This window comes from Colias philodice, chromosome 1, assembly GCF_061535455.1.
Source record: "Colias philodice isolate Cphi_HAF_F1 chromosome 1, ilColPhil1 Martin Lab GWU primary, whole genome shotgun sequence".
Taxonomy (NCBI): Eukaryota; Metazoa; Arthropoda; class Insecta; order Lepidoptera; family Pieridae; genus Colias; species Colias philodice.
The window spans coordinates 8237026-8257275 of NC_143086.1; the positions used below are offsets into that span (position 1 = coordinate 8237026).

General features: G+C 37.1%; 1 protein-coding gene across 2 annotated transcripts; it reads right to left on the bottom strand.

Annotated features, from left to right (window-relative positions):
* Nucleotides 1-64: 64 nt before the first annotated feature.
* On the bottom strand, nucleotides 65-16144 carry LOC149491244 (pyruvate dehydrogenase phosphatase regulatory subunit, mitochondrial). 2 transcript variants are annotated; one of them, XM_089714601.1, is made up of 16 exons: nucleotides 15706-16144; nucleotides 14621-14833; nucleotides 13316-13479; nucleotides 13024-13157; nucleotides 12846-12948; nucleotides 12622-12723; nucleotides 10135-10307; nucleotides 8378-8570; nucleotides 7935-8084; nucleotides 7417-7571; nucleotides 6903-7051; nucleotides 6054-6351; nucleotides 5427-5606; nucleotides 4875-5075; nucleotides 4419-4525; nucleotides 65-1203 (listed from the first exon to the last, which is right to left on the bottom strand). In XM_089714601.1, the coding sequence occupies exons 1-16, from the start codon at nucleotides 15951-15953 to the stop codon at nucleotides 1074-1076; spliced, it is 2700 nt and encodes an 899-aa protein (XP_089570727.1). In that variant the 5' UTR covers nucleotides 15954-16144; the 3' UTR covers nucleotides 65-1073. The 2 variants fall into 2 exon arrangements, with proteins under 2 accessions (XP_089570727.1, XP_089570735.1); XM_089714609.1 differs by lacking the exon at nucleotides 15706-16144 and adding an exon at nucleotides 15432-15578.
* Between the last annotated feature and the right edge of the window lie 4106 nt (nucleotides 16145-20250).

Consider the following 20250-nt stretch of genomic DNA (forward strand, 5'->3'; position numbering starts at 1 on the left):
TATTGATTATATTAAAACAATGTATTCATTTTATAAAAAAATCTAAGTACAAATTTTTGAAAAATTTTGTTATTGATTTCCAATTTACTGTTCTAAACTTTACAAAATACTAGCTGTCCAGTGACCCGTGCGGTTTGGCCTACGGACGAACCCGTGTGCAAACTTAAGTATTACTATAGTTCACATTTTATTCTGATGTATAATATATAAACATATATATAACTAATATTCCTGTAAAGTTTCATCCAATTCCGTCCAGTAGTTTTTATGTGAAAGAGTACCAAACATGCATCAATTCCATCCATAAATCTTTACTTACAAACTTGCGCGTTTATAATTTTATGGTAAGTATGATTTAATAACATATAATATATTTCTAATACTAATAAAATACTTCCATTCCACTTTGAATACTTAAGTTAATGCAAACATTTACTAAGGGCGTATTCAGAAAGAAAGCTTGAAACTTATAAGCGCTTATCTGCTTCCTTTGTGTAGAACAAACCAGCAAGCGCCGATAAGCGCTTATAAGTTTCAAGCTTTCTTTCTGAATACGCCCTTAGGCCTATAGGTTTTAAGGGTTGCAAGAAAGAGCTTTATATGTTATACTAGCGGTCTGCCCCGGCTTCGCCCGTGGTATATATTTACGTTTTCTCTACATAAGAACCATCCTCGTAATTCAATGAATATAATAAAAACAGAATTACCGAAATCGGTCCACCCGTTCACGCGCGATGCCGTGACCAAAGAAAGCGGGTTTCATTTTTATATAATATATAAGACAAAGGTAAGTAGAGTAATATAGTAGTTGATTTTGTAGAAAATTTAATTATTACAAAATTGTATAACCTTGATCTACTCAAATCTATCTACTTGCTATTATTATCAATGTTTATTGTAAGTGTTGCCCTTATATGCGCTTCAATAAATTAAAAATATTACTATTAAGGCAAGGTTTTCGATAAACTAGTCATTTTAAACACAGCAAGAATTACCAATCACAGTAATGATATATGAAGTATACATGTTTTATTGACACTTTCGCGAACTTGCTGAATACTTATACTTATTATCTAAGGCTGGTAATGTCTTCCCAAGTGTTGCGATTCGTGTAACTTCCTTGTGGCTTGGTAAACATCACGTTCCTTGTCGGGATACTTTGTCGGCAAGTTCGGAGAGTGCAGATTTACTTTTGCTGCGTATCTATAAAATATAAATAATACAGTTAAAAAGAAACACTAAAAACACACACTTTAATAATATAAACTAATAATGCAATGCTGATAATAATCTGTATTCCCTTAGTACCAAAAAATACAGATTAAAAAAGGGAATGAATGAATTTTCGTATATTTAATACAATAAGATTAGGAATCACTGCAATACACTATGTAGAGATGCTCAGCGGCGCCATATCTATAATTCAGTCGAGGACGGCGACACGGCCAAGGTTTGGAAATTTCTAAAATCCTTAGGAGTTGGTAAACAACAGCAGCCTTCTCTTCCAAATAACATCAATATCGATCAGATGAACCAACATTTCACAAAAAATCTTGTTAACTTCGATTCAAATCATAAATCACAAACTTTAAATAATCTTTCTTCTTATCAAACTCCTAATTATCAACCGTTCCATTTCAGGCAATTCTCCGATTGTGATGTTAAGAAGAGCATTTCATCGATTTCTTCTAAAGCCGTTGGTGGTGATTGTATTAGCCGCAGTATGATCCTTCCTATTATTGATATCCTTACACCTGTAATAACTTTCATATTTAACTCTTCCATCTCCTCTGGCATATTTCCGGATGCCTGGAAAAATGCAGACGTTCTACCCTTACCTAAAAAAATCCATCCTGCATCCTTTTCCGATTATCGTCCAATCTCCATCCTCCCTTTCTTATCCAAAGCACTGGAACGTTTAGTCCACGAACAGTTAACCCGTTTCCTCAACAAAAACTCCATCTTAAATCCTTGTCAATCTGGCTTCCGTCCTGGGCATAGTACGGCTACTGCACTCACTAAGATCACTGACGATATTCGAGCGGGAATCGATGACAAGCAGCTCACTATTCTTACCTTACTGGATTTCAGTAACGCGTTCAACACTGTAGACTTTGATATCCTAGTGAGCTTGCTTCGCTCCATTAACATATCTCCAACGGTGATTGCGTGGTTTCAAAGTTACTTGCTGGGGCGTCAGCAACGAATCAAAGTTGATAGTACTTTCTCAACTTGGTCAAGCATCACTGCTGGCGTTCCACAAGGTGGCGTCCTTTCTCCTCTCCTCTTTTCCATATTTATTAATAATATCACTGTTTCCCTTACTTCGCTCTCACATATGTATGCAGATGATCTCCAAATCTATACTCGTTCAACTCTCGAAGATTTACCATCTGCTATTCGATTGATGAATAAGGATCTTGCCTCGATAGTAGCTTGGAGTAGATCATACGGTTTGGGAGTCAATCCATCAAAGACTCAATCTATTATCATCGGGAGTCCCAGTTTCATTTCGAGGATTGACTGGTCAATTCTTCCTCCTATTACTGTAGATAACACAATTATACCGGTAAGTGATTCGGTTAAAAATCTTGGTGTTATGTTTGATCGCACTTTATCTTGGCACAAACAAATTAACGAACTGAGTAAGAAGGTATTTGCTGCATCACATTCGTTAAGACGTATTCGGAATTTCTTACCCATTCCAACAAAAATTTCTCTTGCACAGTCCCTCCTCCTTCCCATCCTCGATTATTCCGACATTTGCTATACTGACCTTACTGAATTGCAATTGGACAAACTTGAACGGCTGCAAAATGTTTGTATAAGATTCGTATTTGGCCTCCGCAAGTATGATCACGTCACAGAATACCGTATGAGGCTCAAATGGTTACCCATACGTCTACGTCGCAACATGCATATACTTACATCTTTGTACAAAATCCTTTTCTATCCTCAAGCCCCTGTCTACCTTAAAGAAAAATTTGAATTTCGTTCGAATGTTGATTTAAATCTGCGCTGCACTGGCAATTTGCTATTGAAAATTCCTCCCCATAAATCAAAATTTTACCACAAATCCTTCCATATACAGTCGATACTTCTTTGGAACGCTCTGCCAATTGAAATCAGACGTGCGAAATCGCTGAACATATTTAAAAATTTAGTTTTCAACCATTTCTTCTCCCAAATAAATTGTTAGTATCCTTATATTTTATTTAATAATTGTATTGTATAGGTATATATATTATGTATTGTATGTATTGTATATTATGTGTACGTATATATTAATATGTATATAATGTATAAGTAGGTATTCTTAAATTATATTTATTACATATTATTATGTATTTATAATATAAGTAGTTGTATGGTTTAAATATACTGTAATTCATTTTCATTGCTGCACCACCTATTGTTTTCACCTCTTTCTTATAATTAAAAATCCTACCCATAGGTTGCCTGGTAGAAATCGCTTAGTAGCGATAAGGCCGCCTTTTTAGCTTTATAATCATATTGTCTGTTTCTTTTTTTACGTGTATTTACATGGTGCTGAATAAAGTGTATTTATTATTATGTTTCTCTGTTCCATAATACTCGGGTACCACCAGAAGGACAGTACCCGGATCTTTGGAAGGCTTACGTGGGGACACGGATCCAACACGCAGAGGCCCTTTCGAGAATTTTAATGTGTTGTGGGACACCAGCCGCAGCCTGCCCATGACTGCACTATAGAGATACAGCCCTGGGCAGTTCGCGGCCGATGTAGGACTATTGCAAGATAAGGAAATAAAATAAACTGGGCTATGGAATGGGATGTTAATGGACCGGAATTAAGGACTATGGAAGACTATGGCACCTGCCTTTCTACTAAGATATAGCAAAAAATTGTTGGCAGGTGGTGACTCGCCCTCTCACTGTATGGGCCCCCGAAATAAGTCGCTGCTATAGTGCGACAAGGGGGCAACATATTGTGAGCAGCTAAGGGTGGAGAGGCGTCCCTGGACTTTAAACTACGATCACGCGCTCCCTGAGGGTCCAGCATCACGTGCCCACTCGCCACTTACGCTTCGCATCCACCCTTCGAGCTGAAAGCTCTCGCGACTCCACTCTGGCCGGCCGGTTAAGGCAAGCCAGAGGTGGGGGTCCTGTCCTCGTCAGGCTTCACTCCGACCGGCCGGTGAAGGCGAGCCGGAGATGAAGACAGGGGCCTCCCCCGGGAGCGCTCGGTTCCCGCGGGGTCGCTACTCCCCGACACCCCGCCACAAGGTGTCCTGCGGGTTGACTGATTGCACGGGTGGAATATCTATTGTCAAGTAAACAATAGATATTCCAACCGTGGGCGATGGGGTCGTCACATCCCTACGCCCTTATTATTATTATTATTATATTTTAAACTGTGAATTTATTAAATTGTTTACCTTATTCCAGCAATATCAATTTCGTAATGACCACTCAAGATGTATTCGTTCGTAACCTTTTGCGGGATGCCATTCTTATCCAGATTTTGAACAAACCCAAGGCAGACCTGAATAAAATAATTATTAAGGTTATTTCGTCATAATAATAAATCAACCAAAAACAACCGAATTGTAAATGGCAACGCATTTACATCAGATAATCATCATCATAATCTACCACACTGGTCCAGTGCAGGTTGGCAGATGTCACATGTCGTGGAACAGATTATACAAAAGCAAAAAGTACCTGTTTCTTGAACGTTAACCCATAGCTCGTGGTGGTGGTTTGTCCGCAGTTATTGCCGTCCCTGTATATAGGCTCTCCGCCCCACGACCACAGGTCCAGCTCGTGGTCGTGGTCCGTCAGCAGCTGCACGTACTGCTCTTCAACAACAGATAATACAAGAGAAAAAGTACCTGTTTCTTGAACGTAAACCCATAGCTCGTGGTGGTGGTTTGTCCGCAGTAATTGCCGTCCCTGTATATAGGCTCTCCGCCCCACGACCACAGGTCCAGTTCGTGGTCGTGGTCCGTTAACAGCAGCTGCACGTATTGCCTGTGCACGCCCTCCTTACGCTGTTGTAATAAAGCGTCCCGCCCGATGAACGGTATGTGTTTCTGTTACAAAAAAAAATTGTGAATACGATTTATAATATATACTAGTGGTCCGCCCCGGCTTCGCCCGTGGTACATATTTCGCAATAAAAGGTAGCCTATGTCCATTCTCGGGTATCAAAATATCTCCATACCAAATTTCATGCAAATTGGTTCAGTAGTATAGGCGTGATTGAGTAACAGACAGACAGACAGAGTTACTTTCTCATTTATAATATTAGTATGGATGGATTTATTTATCTTCGCCTGGTTAAGGAATATAACTGTTAAAATTGTGAAAACTTACCTTTCAGCGTTATCATATACATCGTTAGCCACATAAAATGAATTTTTACTTCTTGGAGCGATACTCACGTCGAACTTAACCCGCCACGTGCGCCCGCACTCTAGCGGCGTGGTCATAGTGTCCAGGTCTTGTCCCCAGAACGCGAAGAATTTCTCCACGCGCAGCGACCGCGCCGCGTAGTAGCCCACGTGTGTGATGCCGTACTTCTCACCCTCTGTTGTGAGCCGGTTGTATACGTGCAGCGCGAACTGGTGACAAATTATTCCTTTTTGAAGTGAAAACTTAGGATAAAAAGTAATAAAAAAAAATAGTATAAAAAGTATCCTATGTTTAGCTATTTTCAACCAAATCAGTTCGGCTGTTCTTGATTGACTTTTTTACTTATTAAGAATTTCCAATTAACCGTTTGTTTGAACGCACTAATCTCGGGTACTATTTTTGGGATGGATTCAAAAATTCTTAAACCACTGGATATGGAAGTTAACAATGAGTTCTACAGACTACATGTTATAATTATCTCCAGTATCCTTCAAGCGAAAGATATCAATGTAGTTTTTACTTTTATACATAACTACATAATTTCACATAACTACATAAATAGTTCTCTATTTGATACAAACAAAAAACACTTAAAATACCCCTGATTTAATATCGTGTCGATGACAATAAATTTATTTCTTCTACACTGAAATTACCTCATTAGGTATATAGAGCACGTAACCGAGTTCACCCGTGTGCGTGAGATTCATAGCGCGAACACCGTTAGCGAGACCCACGTCTAGCTCCTTAAATGTGAAGAAGGGAAAGTTGGACGGAGACAGGTCCGTGTCCGTGAGTTCAGACAGCAGGCTCCTGGTGAACGGGCCTAGTATGCAGATGGCCGTGTACAGTGACGTCACGTCGGAGAGAGTCACCGAGCCGTTGGGCGGCAGGTGACGTCTGATCCACACCTTGCAGCGCGTCTGTTGGATCGTTGGCGCGATCATCATGTAACTGAAATAATGCTCGTTATCTATAAAGTCGTTCAAACTTCAAAAACATTTTTTCGACACGTCCTTTGGAGAGTCTTTTTGTACAGATGCTCCTTCAAAGCATGATTCACGCTACACCGTGCCGCGGACGGGCCGTGTCGGAGCCTTTTTTTTTTTTTAGTCGGGAAATCTTGCATAGACATCCGATTCCTACCGACCAAAACCCCACTGTGTTCCGTCAAGCCGCATCAACGAAAGGGCCACGGGTATTGCTAGAATTCATCCGTGACGCCATGTCGCAGCCTGGAATCAAATGAAACAATATCCATCGACATTTCAACGTCGTTCCCCGTCTGTGCAAGACCGAATCACGGTCAGGCAGGAATCACTTAACTGTTAACACAAAAAGTATCTAGCCGCGGACGGGGCACGACCTGGTCGCAGCACGGTATAGCATAAATCCTCCTCAAAGCAGCTTGACCGATTTTAATTATTTCACCGATTTTAAATTTTAATTCGGTAGGTAGGCCGGTAGGCCTGAGAATCGGTCTTTAATTCTATGCTAATACTCACTGATTCTCCGAGATACGCGCCAAGCTGCAATCGTTCTCATATCCGCCGCGTTCGTTCTGCATCCCCGTGTGTATAATACTTCCGATCGGCACATCCACGTCGTTCGAACACAAGTACTGTAGCAGTTCCACTACTTCGTTGCCCTGAGACTATAATATGAAATCGGAAATACAATTGTAACTCAGGCCGTGCAAATATTAGTATGTATGTAGTACGAAAAATTTAATAGTAGAGGAGACCGTGGCAGATCGACCTTCACCGATCTGATAACCAGATGAGACGTATTTTTTTATGAAATATCATTTATAAATAAATATGCCTATGATCAATTGCCTGTCAAAACATGCTCTTGCCTGTCAAAACATGCTCATGGCTATTTTTAACTTTTTTTTTATTTACACATAATTATTTGACAAATTAAAGTGATCCCAGAATGCATGTGAATCATTTGCCATTTGAAAACAATGTAAGTGTAATTAGATATTGTATTTTAAATATTATTTAAGATATGTACCTGTAAATCAATTTTGGTAAACGACGAATAGTCGGCTAGACCGATAGCTTCTCTACAAGCCCAATATTCCCTTTGCACTGTTTCGAACCAGTGCGGCTTGCCGAAGGTTTTCGTATAGGCTGTCTTGAACGGCCTGGGTTTGTCTGCGTCTTTATCTATAAATATGTTGGAAAATTTATGGACAGTATTTTAATATGAATACTGTCCATAAATTTTTCAATTTCAAATCTGTTTTTATATTATTACTAGCTGTGCCGCGCGGTTTCACTAGCGGACGAACCCGCGGGGCGCGGACAAAATCAAGTATTTTTGTAGCTCATGTGTTATTTTGCGGCGTTTTTTTGAGTTTTTTTTTTTTAATAATAACAAAGAAATCTATTATATTATTCATCCACATAAAACTTTGGCACTTATGATTTAGAAGGATAGTATTTGTGAAGTGTGAAGGTGTAATAAACAAACAAACATACAAAATTTCGCATTTACAATTATTAGTAGTATAATACATGTAATCTTACCAACAGGTTCGAACCAAGTGGGCCGCTCGTAGCCCATCACCTGTCCGAATACAGCGCCCTTGTCCCTAAGCGTCGGGTAGATCGGAGACAGGCGAAGATTACGGCCCGTCTCAAACTCGTGGAAGGGATAAGATAGACCATAGTGAACACCTAAAATATACCTTTTCACAATCTCCGTACAAATATTTTATTGAATACATTAAATTTCATGTTTTGTAAGGTCAGACAGACTATTCTAAGAAATAAAGACAGTTTTGCAAAGGCAATATTAAAAGCTTAATAACCTTTATTTATCAAATACATAATATTAGTTATTATGTTTGTAGACAGACATTTTGTAACATGAAATTAAAGAAAGGAAGAATGTATTGCCCTGACATTAAAAAAAAAACAAATAGACCTTTTTTTATTTCTGATAACTGCACACAGTCCAATTTCGTTACCTGGGGCTTCTTTAACCCGATCCCTCAGGAATCGTTTATTATTATGCAATCCGAGGAAGCGGCTGATGTCTAGCTCGTACATGTCGTATTTTGTGTATCCTTCGACTATTTCGTCCACAGTCGCCTCAGCCACCCCCCCGGCGGCCGATATGCCAACCGTCTTCATACCAGCCGCTACGTGGTAATTGAACATCTGATCAAAATTCAATTCCTTAGTACACGAATATTCAAGTGGAATTACGTTGGAATCGAGTGGACTAGTAGTAATATTATAAATGCGAAAGTTTGTGAGAATGTGTGTGTGTTTGTTACTCTTTCACGCAAATACTACTGAACCGATTACAATGAAATTTAGCACACATATAGAGGGTAACTTGGATTAACACATAGGTTTTATCCCGGAAATCCCACGGGAACGTGAACAATGCGGGTTTTTCTTTGTAAAACGCGGGCGAAGCCGCGGGCGGAAAGCTAGTATCTATATAATTTAACAGATGATATGACTGTGTGACTGTACTTCATCTAACTTCTATTTTATCTTTTAAGATTACTTCCTAGATTGAAGAATAACTGAAGTTAATCCTTATTTATGAGAAAATGATGACAGTTCTTTATTTACCATTGTCTCTTGATCTAAATGTAAATTTATGACTTTTAAACTGCAAATCCTTGTATTCATTGCTTGCTTCAAAACGTGTAAATTATATACTTTTGGTTAAATTACTTATAGATGAGACGCTAAACAAATATTTAAAGACTTACCAAATCCATCTTCGTTGTAGACTAAATAGATGATAATGTCTTCGCAAAACGTTGAATAACACGAATTTAGCTGCCTCATAACAGCTTCATTCATGATATTCAACGATTCGAAAAAACACAGTTTTCTGCATAGTCGGCGCTTCTTTTGTACTTCCTTCCACCGTTGCAATTATCATGAACTTTATGCAGGGTGTCTCAATAATGGTGGATAGTCTAGTTCGTGCGTGTGCGGGAGGGAGGGAAGAGCGGTGTCAACACCACCCGTTGAAAATTTCTATCCAAACAACTTGCGGGTTACTCAATTTTTGTAAAATTTAGAAAATTCCTAATATTTCTCCAATTTGTGGACATCACGTCTGTAGTTCGGGACGTAACTGCGGACGTGGTGTCCACAAATTCCAGAAAACGTCGAATATTTCAAAATTTCCAAAAAAATGGCGTATACCGCGAGCCGTTTGAGACACAATTTTGTCAGCGGGTGGTGCTAACCCCTCTCTTCACATCTCCCGTACACGCACGATTTAGATTATCCACCATTGTCAGGACACCCTGCATACCGCCCTGTACAATGTAGATCATAACATTTCCATTTACTGCTAGTGTCAGTACTTGCCATTTTTTCTTTTTAATTTTTAAAATATACTTACTTCTTTTTTAATAAATCTTTCTTACAGCAGTCTAAATATGAATACAGAATAAACATTGCTACGCATTTTTATAATATAACTAAATATAGTCAAAAATAAACTTGAAAAAAAAATACGCTTCCATAAGAGAAAAAACCTCCATCCAAACTTGTACATCTTTAAATTTGCAATATCTCAATAATTATTAGGTAAATAATTATTGAGATATTGCGATTCTTACTAACACTTTGTACAATTTGTAGACAGCCAATTTTACCACTAATATTTATTGTATGCAGTATAATCATGAGAAAATAGTATCAATTAGCTACAAGGTACAAAATTAAGGGGGATAATGTAAATAACTACCTCAGGTGCTTCCCCGACAATCCACTTGCAATCCGGTGAAAATGCTTCCAGACCATTGCAAAGTTTGTGCAAGACGGCTTGGTTCAAACTGGGTACGCGCTTCAGCAATTCTTGGAGGAGCACGTGGAAGTGGTCCCAGTCCTCTGGGAGACACCGTTGGGCTGAGTTCTCAACTGTTTATATACATTTACCGTTCAATAATGTACGATTAAAAAAACTTTGCAAGTAAAAAAAATCGCTTATTTGCACAAATATCGTCTTGCGAAAACAGTACACGGTTGTTTATAAAAGGAAAAAAAAAAACTAACGCATATAAATTTCCAAAAACAACAATTTTTGTAAGTTGACTCGCATCGTCGCGTCGTGCTGTAGCTGTAGGGGATAAAGATTGATTATTCATTATAATATTATGTATATTTTTATTTCACTTTAGATTTTATTAAATTATAGGTTGCTGGTGCGCATAGCGAAACTTATTTCCTAGTAATAATAAGTTGCATGAAACGTTAAAAATAACCTAAAGAAAGGGGAAAAAAACATAGTTTTTTTTTATTTATTTTTTTTTTGTAAGTCTATTATACTAACGAAGTTATTTAATATAACCAGGTACATAATGAAAATTGCTAAAATTTATAATATGATAGCCATGCGATCTGTTACGCGAGGTGAATGAAACCTCTTTTAAAAAAAATGATTTTATTATTTAAACTTGATTTTAACACAATAATTAAATTTAGAGAATTAATACACAGACTTACTATATGAATTTGCCGGCAACCGTACTCTGAGGATGTTGGATGTAGACTGACTGGATGAGGGACGCATAGGAATCATGGCGGGAAAGGAATGTGCTGACAGTGAGAAATATCAAATGGAGTTACAACGTCTAGATAACCGGTGTTGATCTTTAATTCTCCAATTGGATCAAAATAGAGTCCTGCACTACGGGTGATTGGATGAATAAATTCTTGTTGATACCGATCTGGAGTTGAACTGTAACTGAACTTTCTTGCAGTTCAGTTAAAAGATGAGAATAATGTTTGCGTTGACTGAACTGCGTTTTTAAGAATTCTTTTAATTGTTCCCATGTCCCGAATTCTTTAATGGAACAAGCTACTTCCGCTCTACCGCTTAATTGACTTAAAATATATTTGAATAATATGGGCTTTTGTTTATCTGATGCATATTCGTATGCGTTATTACAATTGACGATAAATGAATTTAAAGTTTCTCTATTCCCATCATACTTCATAGGGCTTAACGAATTTAAAAATAATATTAATATCTAATTCAGCCATGGCTAATGCGGCTGCGGCTTGTCTGGTAATTCGTGGTGAGCCCACGGGAGATTTAACAGATTCACTATCACTAGGAATTTCTTCCGGAACGGGAATAAACAATTTGCTATCGTCGACACGCGATTTAGACATAATATTTTAGGTTTAATATTTTATATTTAAAAATGAGACGAAACAAATTAAATTTAAATGGATTTGTATAAAATAACGACACATAGAAAAAACACAAATAATTATATACGGGCTCTCTCGCTATGTTGATAATACAGTTAAACAATAATAAACGACTTACAATGTATAAACGGCGACGATAAGCGATGCGGTGACAAACATCCGGTACATTATCAATGTTTCTTAGAATACCTATGTTTTGAACTTCGGTTTTCGGGAACTTTCTCGGGACACGACGCTACTCCACGGACAGGAACAGGCAGGTGTCCAATTTCAGGACACGCGCAGGGATGATGAGTGCCTGTAGCACTCCGACGCAGGAAGAAATCATGTCGATGGATATTCAATATAATATATTCTTTCGATAATTGGATCTTTCACCAAATATTTGTAGATTTGCGCTTTATGGGACACTAGAAACCTTCCGGTTTAGCACTTTATGCACCTTGGATTTTTACCCTTTGGATTGACGCACTTTACAGTTTTCGGACTGTAGAAAACGAAAACGCGGAAAACGGAGTGAGTCTAGGGTTTCCTGGCACTGGAATATCCGTATCCCACCGCTGCCACCAAAATGTTACGCGAGGTGAATGAAACCTCTTTTAAAAAAAAAATGATTTTATTATTTAACTTGATTTTAACACAATAATTAAATTTAGAGAATTAATACACAAGACTTATATGAATTTGCCGGCAACCGTACTCTGAGGATGTTGGATGTAGGACGGATGTAGGATACTGGATGAGGGACGCATAGGAATCATGGCGGGAAAGGAATGTGCTGACAGGATAGTTTAGGGATGGCTGTGCCTGTATGCATTAGTGCATACAGTCTTGAGATATAACAGATCGCTAGCCTGTGCCATTAGAAGTATATTCGCAATGTTCATAACAATAGCATAAGCACAAAATAAAATTAATAGAATAATATATTTTATGAAAGTATTGTTTCCTTTTATATACCTAAAAAAATGCATTTCTTAGCTACAATTTTTAATTAATATAAAATAAAACTTACTCTCTTCTTCATAAACAGGTTTGGCTATCGGCTCAAATCCTCCAGCTAGGATACACCCATCCCTTTCACGTAAATATATATAGCCATCTGGATCGCGCACAACTGTAACAAATAGAAATCATTGTGTTTTTAATAGTTTTCAATTTTGATAACATTAGGTATGTTATCATATCTTCTTAAGTTCTTTAACAATTGATAAATATAAAAACATTGGATATTGATACCTGGTGTCATTGGATCCAGATTTTCAATACGTTTAGTGTGCAAATAATAATGTTCACATGGCAGTAATGGTACTTTAACTTGTGGTTTGGCGAGTTGTCCAACCTTGAAAAATATACTTGATTAAATTTCCATTTTGAGTACAATACGTTTGGAATATAAAAATAATGATTCACTTACCTGCCTTGCCCAAAATCCAGCACAGTTAACAAAATATTGACATTCGATGGACCCTTGGGTGGTGTCGACTCCGGAAACCCGACCGTTCTTAGAATGAACTGCAGTTACGGAACATTCTTCCATTATTCCTACACCTGCAAAATTTCACAACTTCAAATCCCAATTAATCATTAAGGTTTAACATGGGCTGGTGCATGAAGTTCAAAAAGCAATGCAAGAATCTATAAAATTAGAAGCTTAAATCTATGTAATATATTTTTATTTAACAATTAAGTGCATAATTGCTAGTCACCATTGTCAGTAGCTTCCCTCATGAGTGACATGCAAAAAAGGTATGGATCGCCAACACCATCGCCTGGTATCCAAAGTCCACCAAGGACGTCCTCAACATTAAGCAATGGCCAAATTTCTTGACAGCGTTTTGGACTAACAAGCTCACATGGGATGCCCCAGGACCTATCTGAGGCAAATATACAAATTGTCTAATCTGGTATTATAACTTAGATTGAAATAAATGGAAAGGATATAAACACTTACAATACTGTTAAAAACTATGAAACCAATAAAAATCAACAAGTAATAACCATTCAATGTATGTATCCATCGCGCCTAACTAGACTATAATGCTATTATGGTGGAAGCAGGCCCATTAAATAGTGAAGATGGTACAAGATTACATTTAAAGTAATGCACATAAAGAACAGATAGTTCAATAGATACACAAAACTGTATTCATCTACAAGGTGATGGTTGTGTTTATCATTGTAACCATCTTCTAATATGCCATCATAGGTGCATACATGTTTACATTATGTTTTAAATTATTATTCACCCTATTCATACCGAAATAATCTGTACATTTTTTGTATTGCATCGTTTGTATTATTAGGAACACAAAACCCTTTTATTTAACTGCACGTCATTTACTAACTTATGTGAATACAGGGTGTATAATGAAACATATATAATGAAAATAACTTATGGTTAAAATAATTCAGAAAAAAAATATAAAAAATCTATCCTAAGTGTTAACTTTAATAAGGTTAGGTAGGTTAAAAACAAAAATACCAATGTTTTTGGGAATCAAATGCCGCGACTGTGAATGGTAATAAAAATAAATGAACGATAATAATATAACAACTGAACTGCTTAAAATTTAGTTGTTTATCCCTATAGGCTTGAATTTTATCATTTGGATGTTTTTTTTTTTTTTTTACTCTAGATAGGGAAGCGCTTGACCGCAATCTCGCCTGATGGAAAGCTAAGATGCGGTCTAAGATGGTACGCGCTTCCCTAGTAGGTACCGGTTCCCTAGGAGTACAATATGGGGGTCTTCGCTTGAAGACCCCCATATTGTACTCGTCGGGGAACACAGATTGAGGAAGCGCGTTCCAGTCCCTCGCGGTTCGGATGAAGAATGTGGAATCGAACCGCATAACCGAATGTTATTTGTTAGTAAACTACTTTATGTAAAGAAAAAAAAGGAATGTGCTAATGAAAGTATAAAGTGACATAGGGATAGAAAAGGAACTCACACAATAAGGGAATATGCATCTGGGAACATTGAAGGTAGGTTAAAAATAAAATTGTTACATACACTGACTGACTTTTCATTCGCCTATAGACAGTCATTCTGTCCCTAGTTCTTGCCAACAGAAGAGATCCACACTGCTTCCAGCCAGTTTCTCTCCCACGCGATTCAAGATCTTTAAGAAGTTGTATGGAAGACTGAGCAATTCGTACTTGGGCTAAGGATGGCTTAAAAGCACCAACTAGACCTGATGAATGCCACCGACTCCCTGCTCCAATCCTAAGAGATATTGTTACTGGTTTTTTTATCTGTATAGATTGTAAAGACTTGCATCATACCAGATGGATCACATTTGCACTATATATAGTACTAGAGGTCTGCCCCGGCTTCGCCCGTGGTACATATTTTGCAATAAAAGGTAGCCTATGTCCTTTCTCGGGTATCCATACCAAATTTCATGCAAATTGGTTCAGTAGTTTAGGCGTGATTGAGTAACAGACAGACAGACAGAGTTACTTTCGCATTTATAATGTTAAGTATGGATATAGATTAATAATCGTCAAATGCATTATATGAAAACTGAAATAGCCCTTGATTCTTGAAGAAGTAGAATTCGATATAAACCATATTCCTACCTATTTATTTATATAGGATTCTCAGTGATATAACCCAATATACCAGTATAAATGAACAATTAATAAAATTCATTAAAAGTAATTACATATTTAAACTTTGGATAATATTGAATACATATCATTAGGTGTTTGAAATAATAAAAATGTAAAATATAAGATTTCAACATCAACAATTATCAACTTCTATGTTTTGAAGCTTACCCAAGCAAGTAAATAGGTAGGAATGAAAAATCAATACTTACCTAATCCCTAATGACTACAAATTATAGTAAGTATTCATCTTTAAAGAAATGTATATGATTTTAGTTGATAGTTTGTAGTGCTTGATTTATTGAGCATGTATGCTATAAATTAAAATATGAAATGTCATTAACATAACAAAGGATCATGTAACTAGAACATTTTGTGACTCGCAGATATACTTTATACAACTGTTTTATTTCTAAATTTAGTCAGTATTAATTGCATTTATTAGAGCAAGACATGAAAATCAATAGAAGCGTTAAATTTTCTTACCTTTCTTTTTCTATGACGATGGTTTCTCCACCCCATCCCCGTTTTGATAAATGATAAGCCACAGCGGCTCCCATAACGCCTCCGCCACATATTACTACCTTGGCTTTGGTAGGCAAAGTTGTTAAGCAATTGTTCAGATTTTCTGTCTGATCCAATGCATCAATGCTAGATAACGATCGTCGTGCTATACCCAAGTATTTATATGCACTATATTTATATACACCATGTCTGAAGCGATTAGACAACATCTCGAATCGTTACTGCGCATAAACGCGATTGCACTACAGGGTTCAAAACCACATCAATAATTTCGAATTAGATAGGTACCTATCTATAAAAACATTGTATGCGCCGAAGTTTGAACTGCGCTAGGTGTCTGCTTAGATTCGGATTTGATGTAAATTGTAATATCGACGATCGTTCGATATAAATAAAGAATTTGACCCAAAGACTACTATGTATATTTGACCTGTGAGTTTGAACTTTGACAGATTAAAACTAGTAGAGAAATAGAGAATTAGAGATTATAGACAGAATAAACATAAACATTATTTATTTGACATATTGACACTAAACCGTAGCTGCGTAGCTATAAACCCTTCTTGTATAAACCCCAAGAAGATTATTTATATACTGGAATTTTCAGTATGAACATTAACTTGTAACAAGAAAATGTTCATACTTACTGAAATCTTCAGTGTATTAGATATAAGCTTCTTGATAAACCCATAAAGCATTATACCAACATAAACCTAACTAAATTAAAAAAAATAGTAACACTATTTCGGGGATATAATAATTATTATTTGGTCGTTGGATGAAACTGTGGTAAGTCGGGCGTTTTGGGCGTTCGCCGTTGGTGTGAAAATATCACAGCTACATCTTAATCATCATAATACTATTATAAAGCATTGTTATGCTAGGCGTCCATTAGAGGCGGATCGGGCCGGGCCGCATCGCAACGGGCCGTCTCTAATGGACGCGCTGTTTGCTCCTGCGTCCACCTGTACGGGGCGCGGCGGACTGCCTAGGCGGATTTTATCTAACAGACGCTTGCCGCTCACATCCGCCTGCCTGCGTCCACTAGACGGGTCGGGGCGGGCCGGGCCGCAGCGCACCGCCGGCAGAAATCCGCCTGCGAAGCGATATCCGCCAATGCGTTGCGGCCCGCCCCGGCCCGATCCGTCGCTAATGGACGATGTTTCATACAAAACATAGGCCGGCGTATTTTTGCGTTGCGATGCGGCCCGGCCCGATCCACCTAGTGGACGCCAGCCATTATAAAGGCGAAAGTTTGTATGGATGTTTGTTACTCTTTCACGTAAAAACTACTGAACCGATTACAATGAAATTTAGCACACATATAGAGGGTAACTTGGATTAACACATAGGATAGGTTTTATCCCGGAAATCTCACGGGAACGGGAACTATGCGGGTTTTCCTTTGAAAACGCGGGCGAGGAGTTTCGTTTGCAAAAATAGCGGACCTAAATCTGACTTCTGATATATACTTTAAACCACTATAGATTGAAAACTCATGAATATATTTTTTAAATTATTATTTTAAATAATTAACAATAGTCCATTGTTTACGATTCAATAGTTCGTACAGTGAAATAGTTGCATGGGGGAGTGGGGGGAGCATTCAAAGATGGCGAGTATATTTTCAAGAAATAAAGGCCTAATACAAAAATATCGGTGTCAGGGCTTAGAATAATTATCTCTGCACTGTCGTTGTGTTTGACAGAATGAAAAATATGGCAGAACATTCTTAAATCAGCCTCTTAACTTCATCAGCCTCTTCTAAACTTGAAAATATACTTTACGCTAATAGAAAGCCACTTGTCTAGGGGGGCAGCCCCCCTTTCAATAGAATAGATTATGAATGTATGAGATTGACGTTTGATTACGACGACGACGACGATTGATTACGTCAATCTCATACATTCATAATCTATTCTATTGAACTTTACGCTAATAGAAAGCCACTTGTCTAGGGGGGCAGATGTATATGTCGTGGCCATATCGTAAATTTGCTCATTTCATGATATGATTGGTCGCATTTCGTGAAATGGCCAATTTAGTTTTGCCACATCATGATGTGGCTTGAGCAGATCAATTATAAGAAATTGTTTCACGATATGGCCAACTAAACGCGCGGTTTTTTCATGAAATAATCAAAAGTATTTGATCATATCGTAAAATAGTTACATTAATCATTGGTAGAGGCGCTGCAAGCTCTGTGTTTATGTGATAAGATGGCGGCCGCTGGCGAAAATTTAATTAAGTATTCGCAGTTAAAAACTTCATAATTCGTTTAATAATAATATGAAGAAAGTCATAGCAAAGAATTTACGACGGTTCGAGTACTATGTAAAATGTGGATATCTTATATGTATTGAAGAAAAAATGCGTCTTAAATAAAATAATTTAAGACGCATTTTTTCTTTTAGGATATATATTTATATACCTATCCTACTATAGTAATATTATAATTGTTTGTTTTTTAAAAAGCGATCCGCTTCTGGCGCTCCCCGGCCGCTGCCGCGGCACGCTCGCTTTACTCGCTCGGCTCGTGCGTTGTTTATCAAAGTCTAACCTAACCTAACTATTTTTTATTGCAAAAACGATTCGCTTCTAGCATTCGCCGGCCGCTGCCGCGGCACTAGAATATTCTGCATTTTTTTAAATATTTTATGGACTCTTTATATTTTATATACGATCTGGCCAAATGTGGATGGCCAAATCGTGAAACGTTGACGATTTAACGATCTGATCAAACTATGTTGGCCATTTCATGAAATGCGACCATTTCGTGAAATGATCGATCATATCATGAAATGAGCAAATCTACGATAAGGCCACGACGCGTCTTTCCAAACTATATAGGGCCAGTACGCAACGGTGTGTAACTAATCACGTATAGTTTGGAAATAACTTTTTTACAAAGTTCTTCCAATCTATACAACAGCAGTACGCAAATACTCGCGTATACTTTGTAGTGAAGTAAGTAAGAATAGCGCTCCAAAACATACAGCGCCAGTACGCATGCGGCGTATTTACAAACTATACATAGCCAGAACGCAACCATAGGAAACTGCTCGTGTATACTTTGTAATGCTGTTTTTAAGTTTGTTATTACAAAATATACACGAAGTTTGCGTACTGATCCGTGTATACTTTGTAACGCGGATGCTTGCTTCTTCGTTCCAAACTATACACGATCAGTACGCAAAATATAACTAATTAATATACCTACTACACCACTTACGCTTGAGCGAAATAATAAATAGGCGTAGGCAATCAAAGACTTGTAAAGCTATATCTATCTACTTTTATTCTTCTTGATTGATTCAGTAAAATATGGAATAAAAATATTATTAGGTGAGCTTAGAAAAATAAATAGGTAACAGATATAAGGGTTACCTATGGGTTAGGTTAGGTTCGTGTTTTTTTTAACTACACAAAAATAGCCGTCGCCGTCCGGCCGAGCCGGTCCGGGCACTATTAATAATGGCCGGTCTGTATTGATAATGCCCTACTCAACTATTCGATTCTATAAATAAACAGTTTCCTAGTAAATAAATTTAAAAGAAGTATTTTCGATTGTTGGTACCTATTCTAAAAATTACATACATATCTGTGATACATATAGTACCTAATCGATGTGATTATGAATAATACCTTTATTGTAAAAAAAACTTCATATACTGTTTCCAACTGTGATTTCCAACGACGTCATATCGTATAGGAGCTACCGACGTTGACAAGTGAGAATTTTAGTATAGTTGGTTCTTTGATATGCTGTTCCTCTTGCTATTTTGGTTAGAGTCCGGGCTGTCTGGCTGGTCGCAGTGGTTGCGTTTAGTAGGTAGTGCGCATCTTATCTGTACAGGATAATTTCCTTAATTTTAAGTCATTTTTTAACGCGTAATTTTTAATATTTTGCCTTTAGATAGATCCATCAGACATAGTTTTTTTATTGCAAGACGTTTTTTTCGTTGTTAAATAGGTGCCAGACGCAATTTTTTATTTCGTTTTTATAAAAAATTTAAATTATTTTAGAATGTCTGTAAATTTCATATTATGTTCTTCAAACATAATAGAATCTAAAATTAATTAGCCAGACGCTAATTCGATTGTTAAGTATTAAATAATGTGTATAAATAAAAAAAAGTAATGAAGCATGCAGCTCATCAGCTAGTGTATTTTAATTATGCGACAGGAAATAATTGCAAGAATACAATATTATTTACACTTGTTCTTATAAATAAAAGCTAAAATGAAAAAAAAAACCATAAAAGTGAAAAATAAAATATTAAAGTTACCATACATTGAAAATAGAATAAAATCTATATCAATGAAGGTTAAACAATTACATTGTTAAACTTAAAAAGCCATCTTCATAATCATCATCATCATCACACACCACACCACACACGACACACACACGTGAACACACATACACTCGCATGTTTAAGTTTGTATTGAATTTAACTAAAGTAGTTAGCATGAATTTATATAGCTAGTATACTAGCGGTCCGC

Excerpts from the sequence above, each read along its gene's own strand:
- LOC149491244 (XM_089714601.1), bottom strand. The coding sequence starts at position 15,953 with ATGTTGTCTAATCGCTTCAGACATGGTGTATATAAATATAGTGCATAT. Across the intron at positions 10,308-12,621 it reads ACCTGTTTATGAAGAAGAGA|TTGAGAACTCAGCCCAACGG; the intron begins GTAAGTTTTATT and ends GTATATAAACAG. Across the intron at positions 6,352-6,902 it reads GCGCGTATCTCGGAGAATCA|TTACATGATGATCGCGCCAA; the intron begins GTGAGTATTAGC and ends GCATTATTTCAG.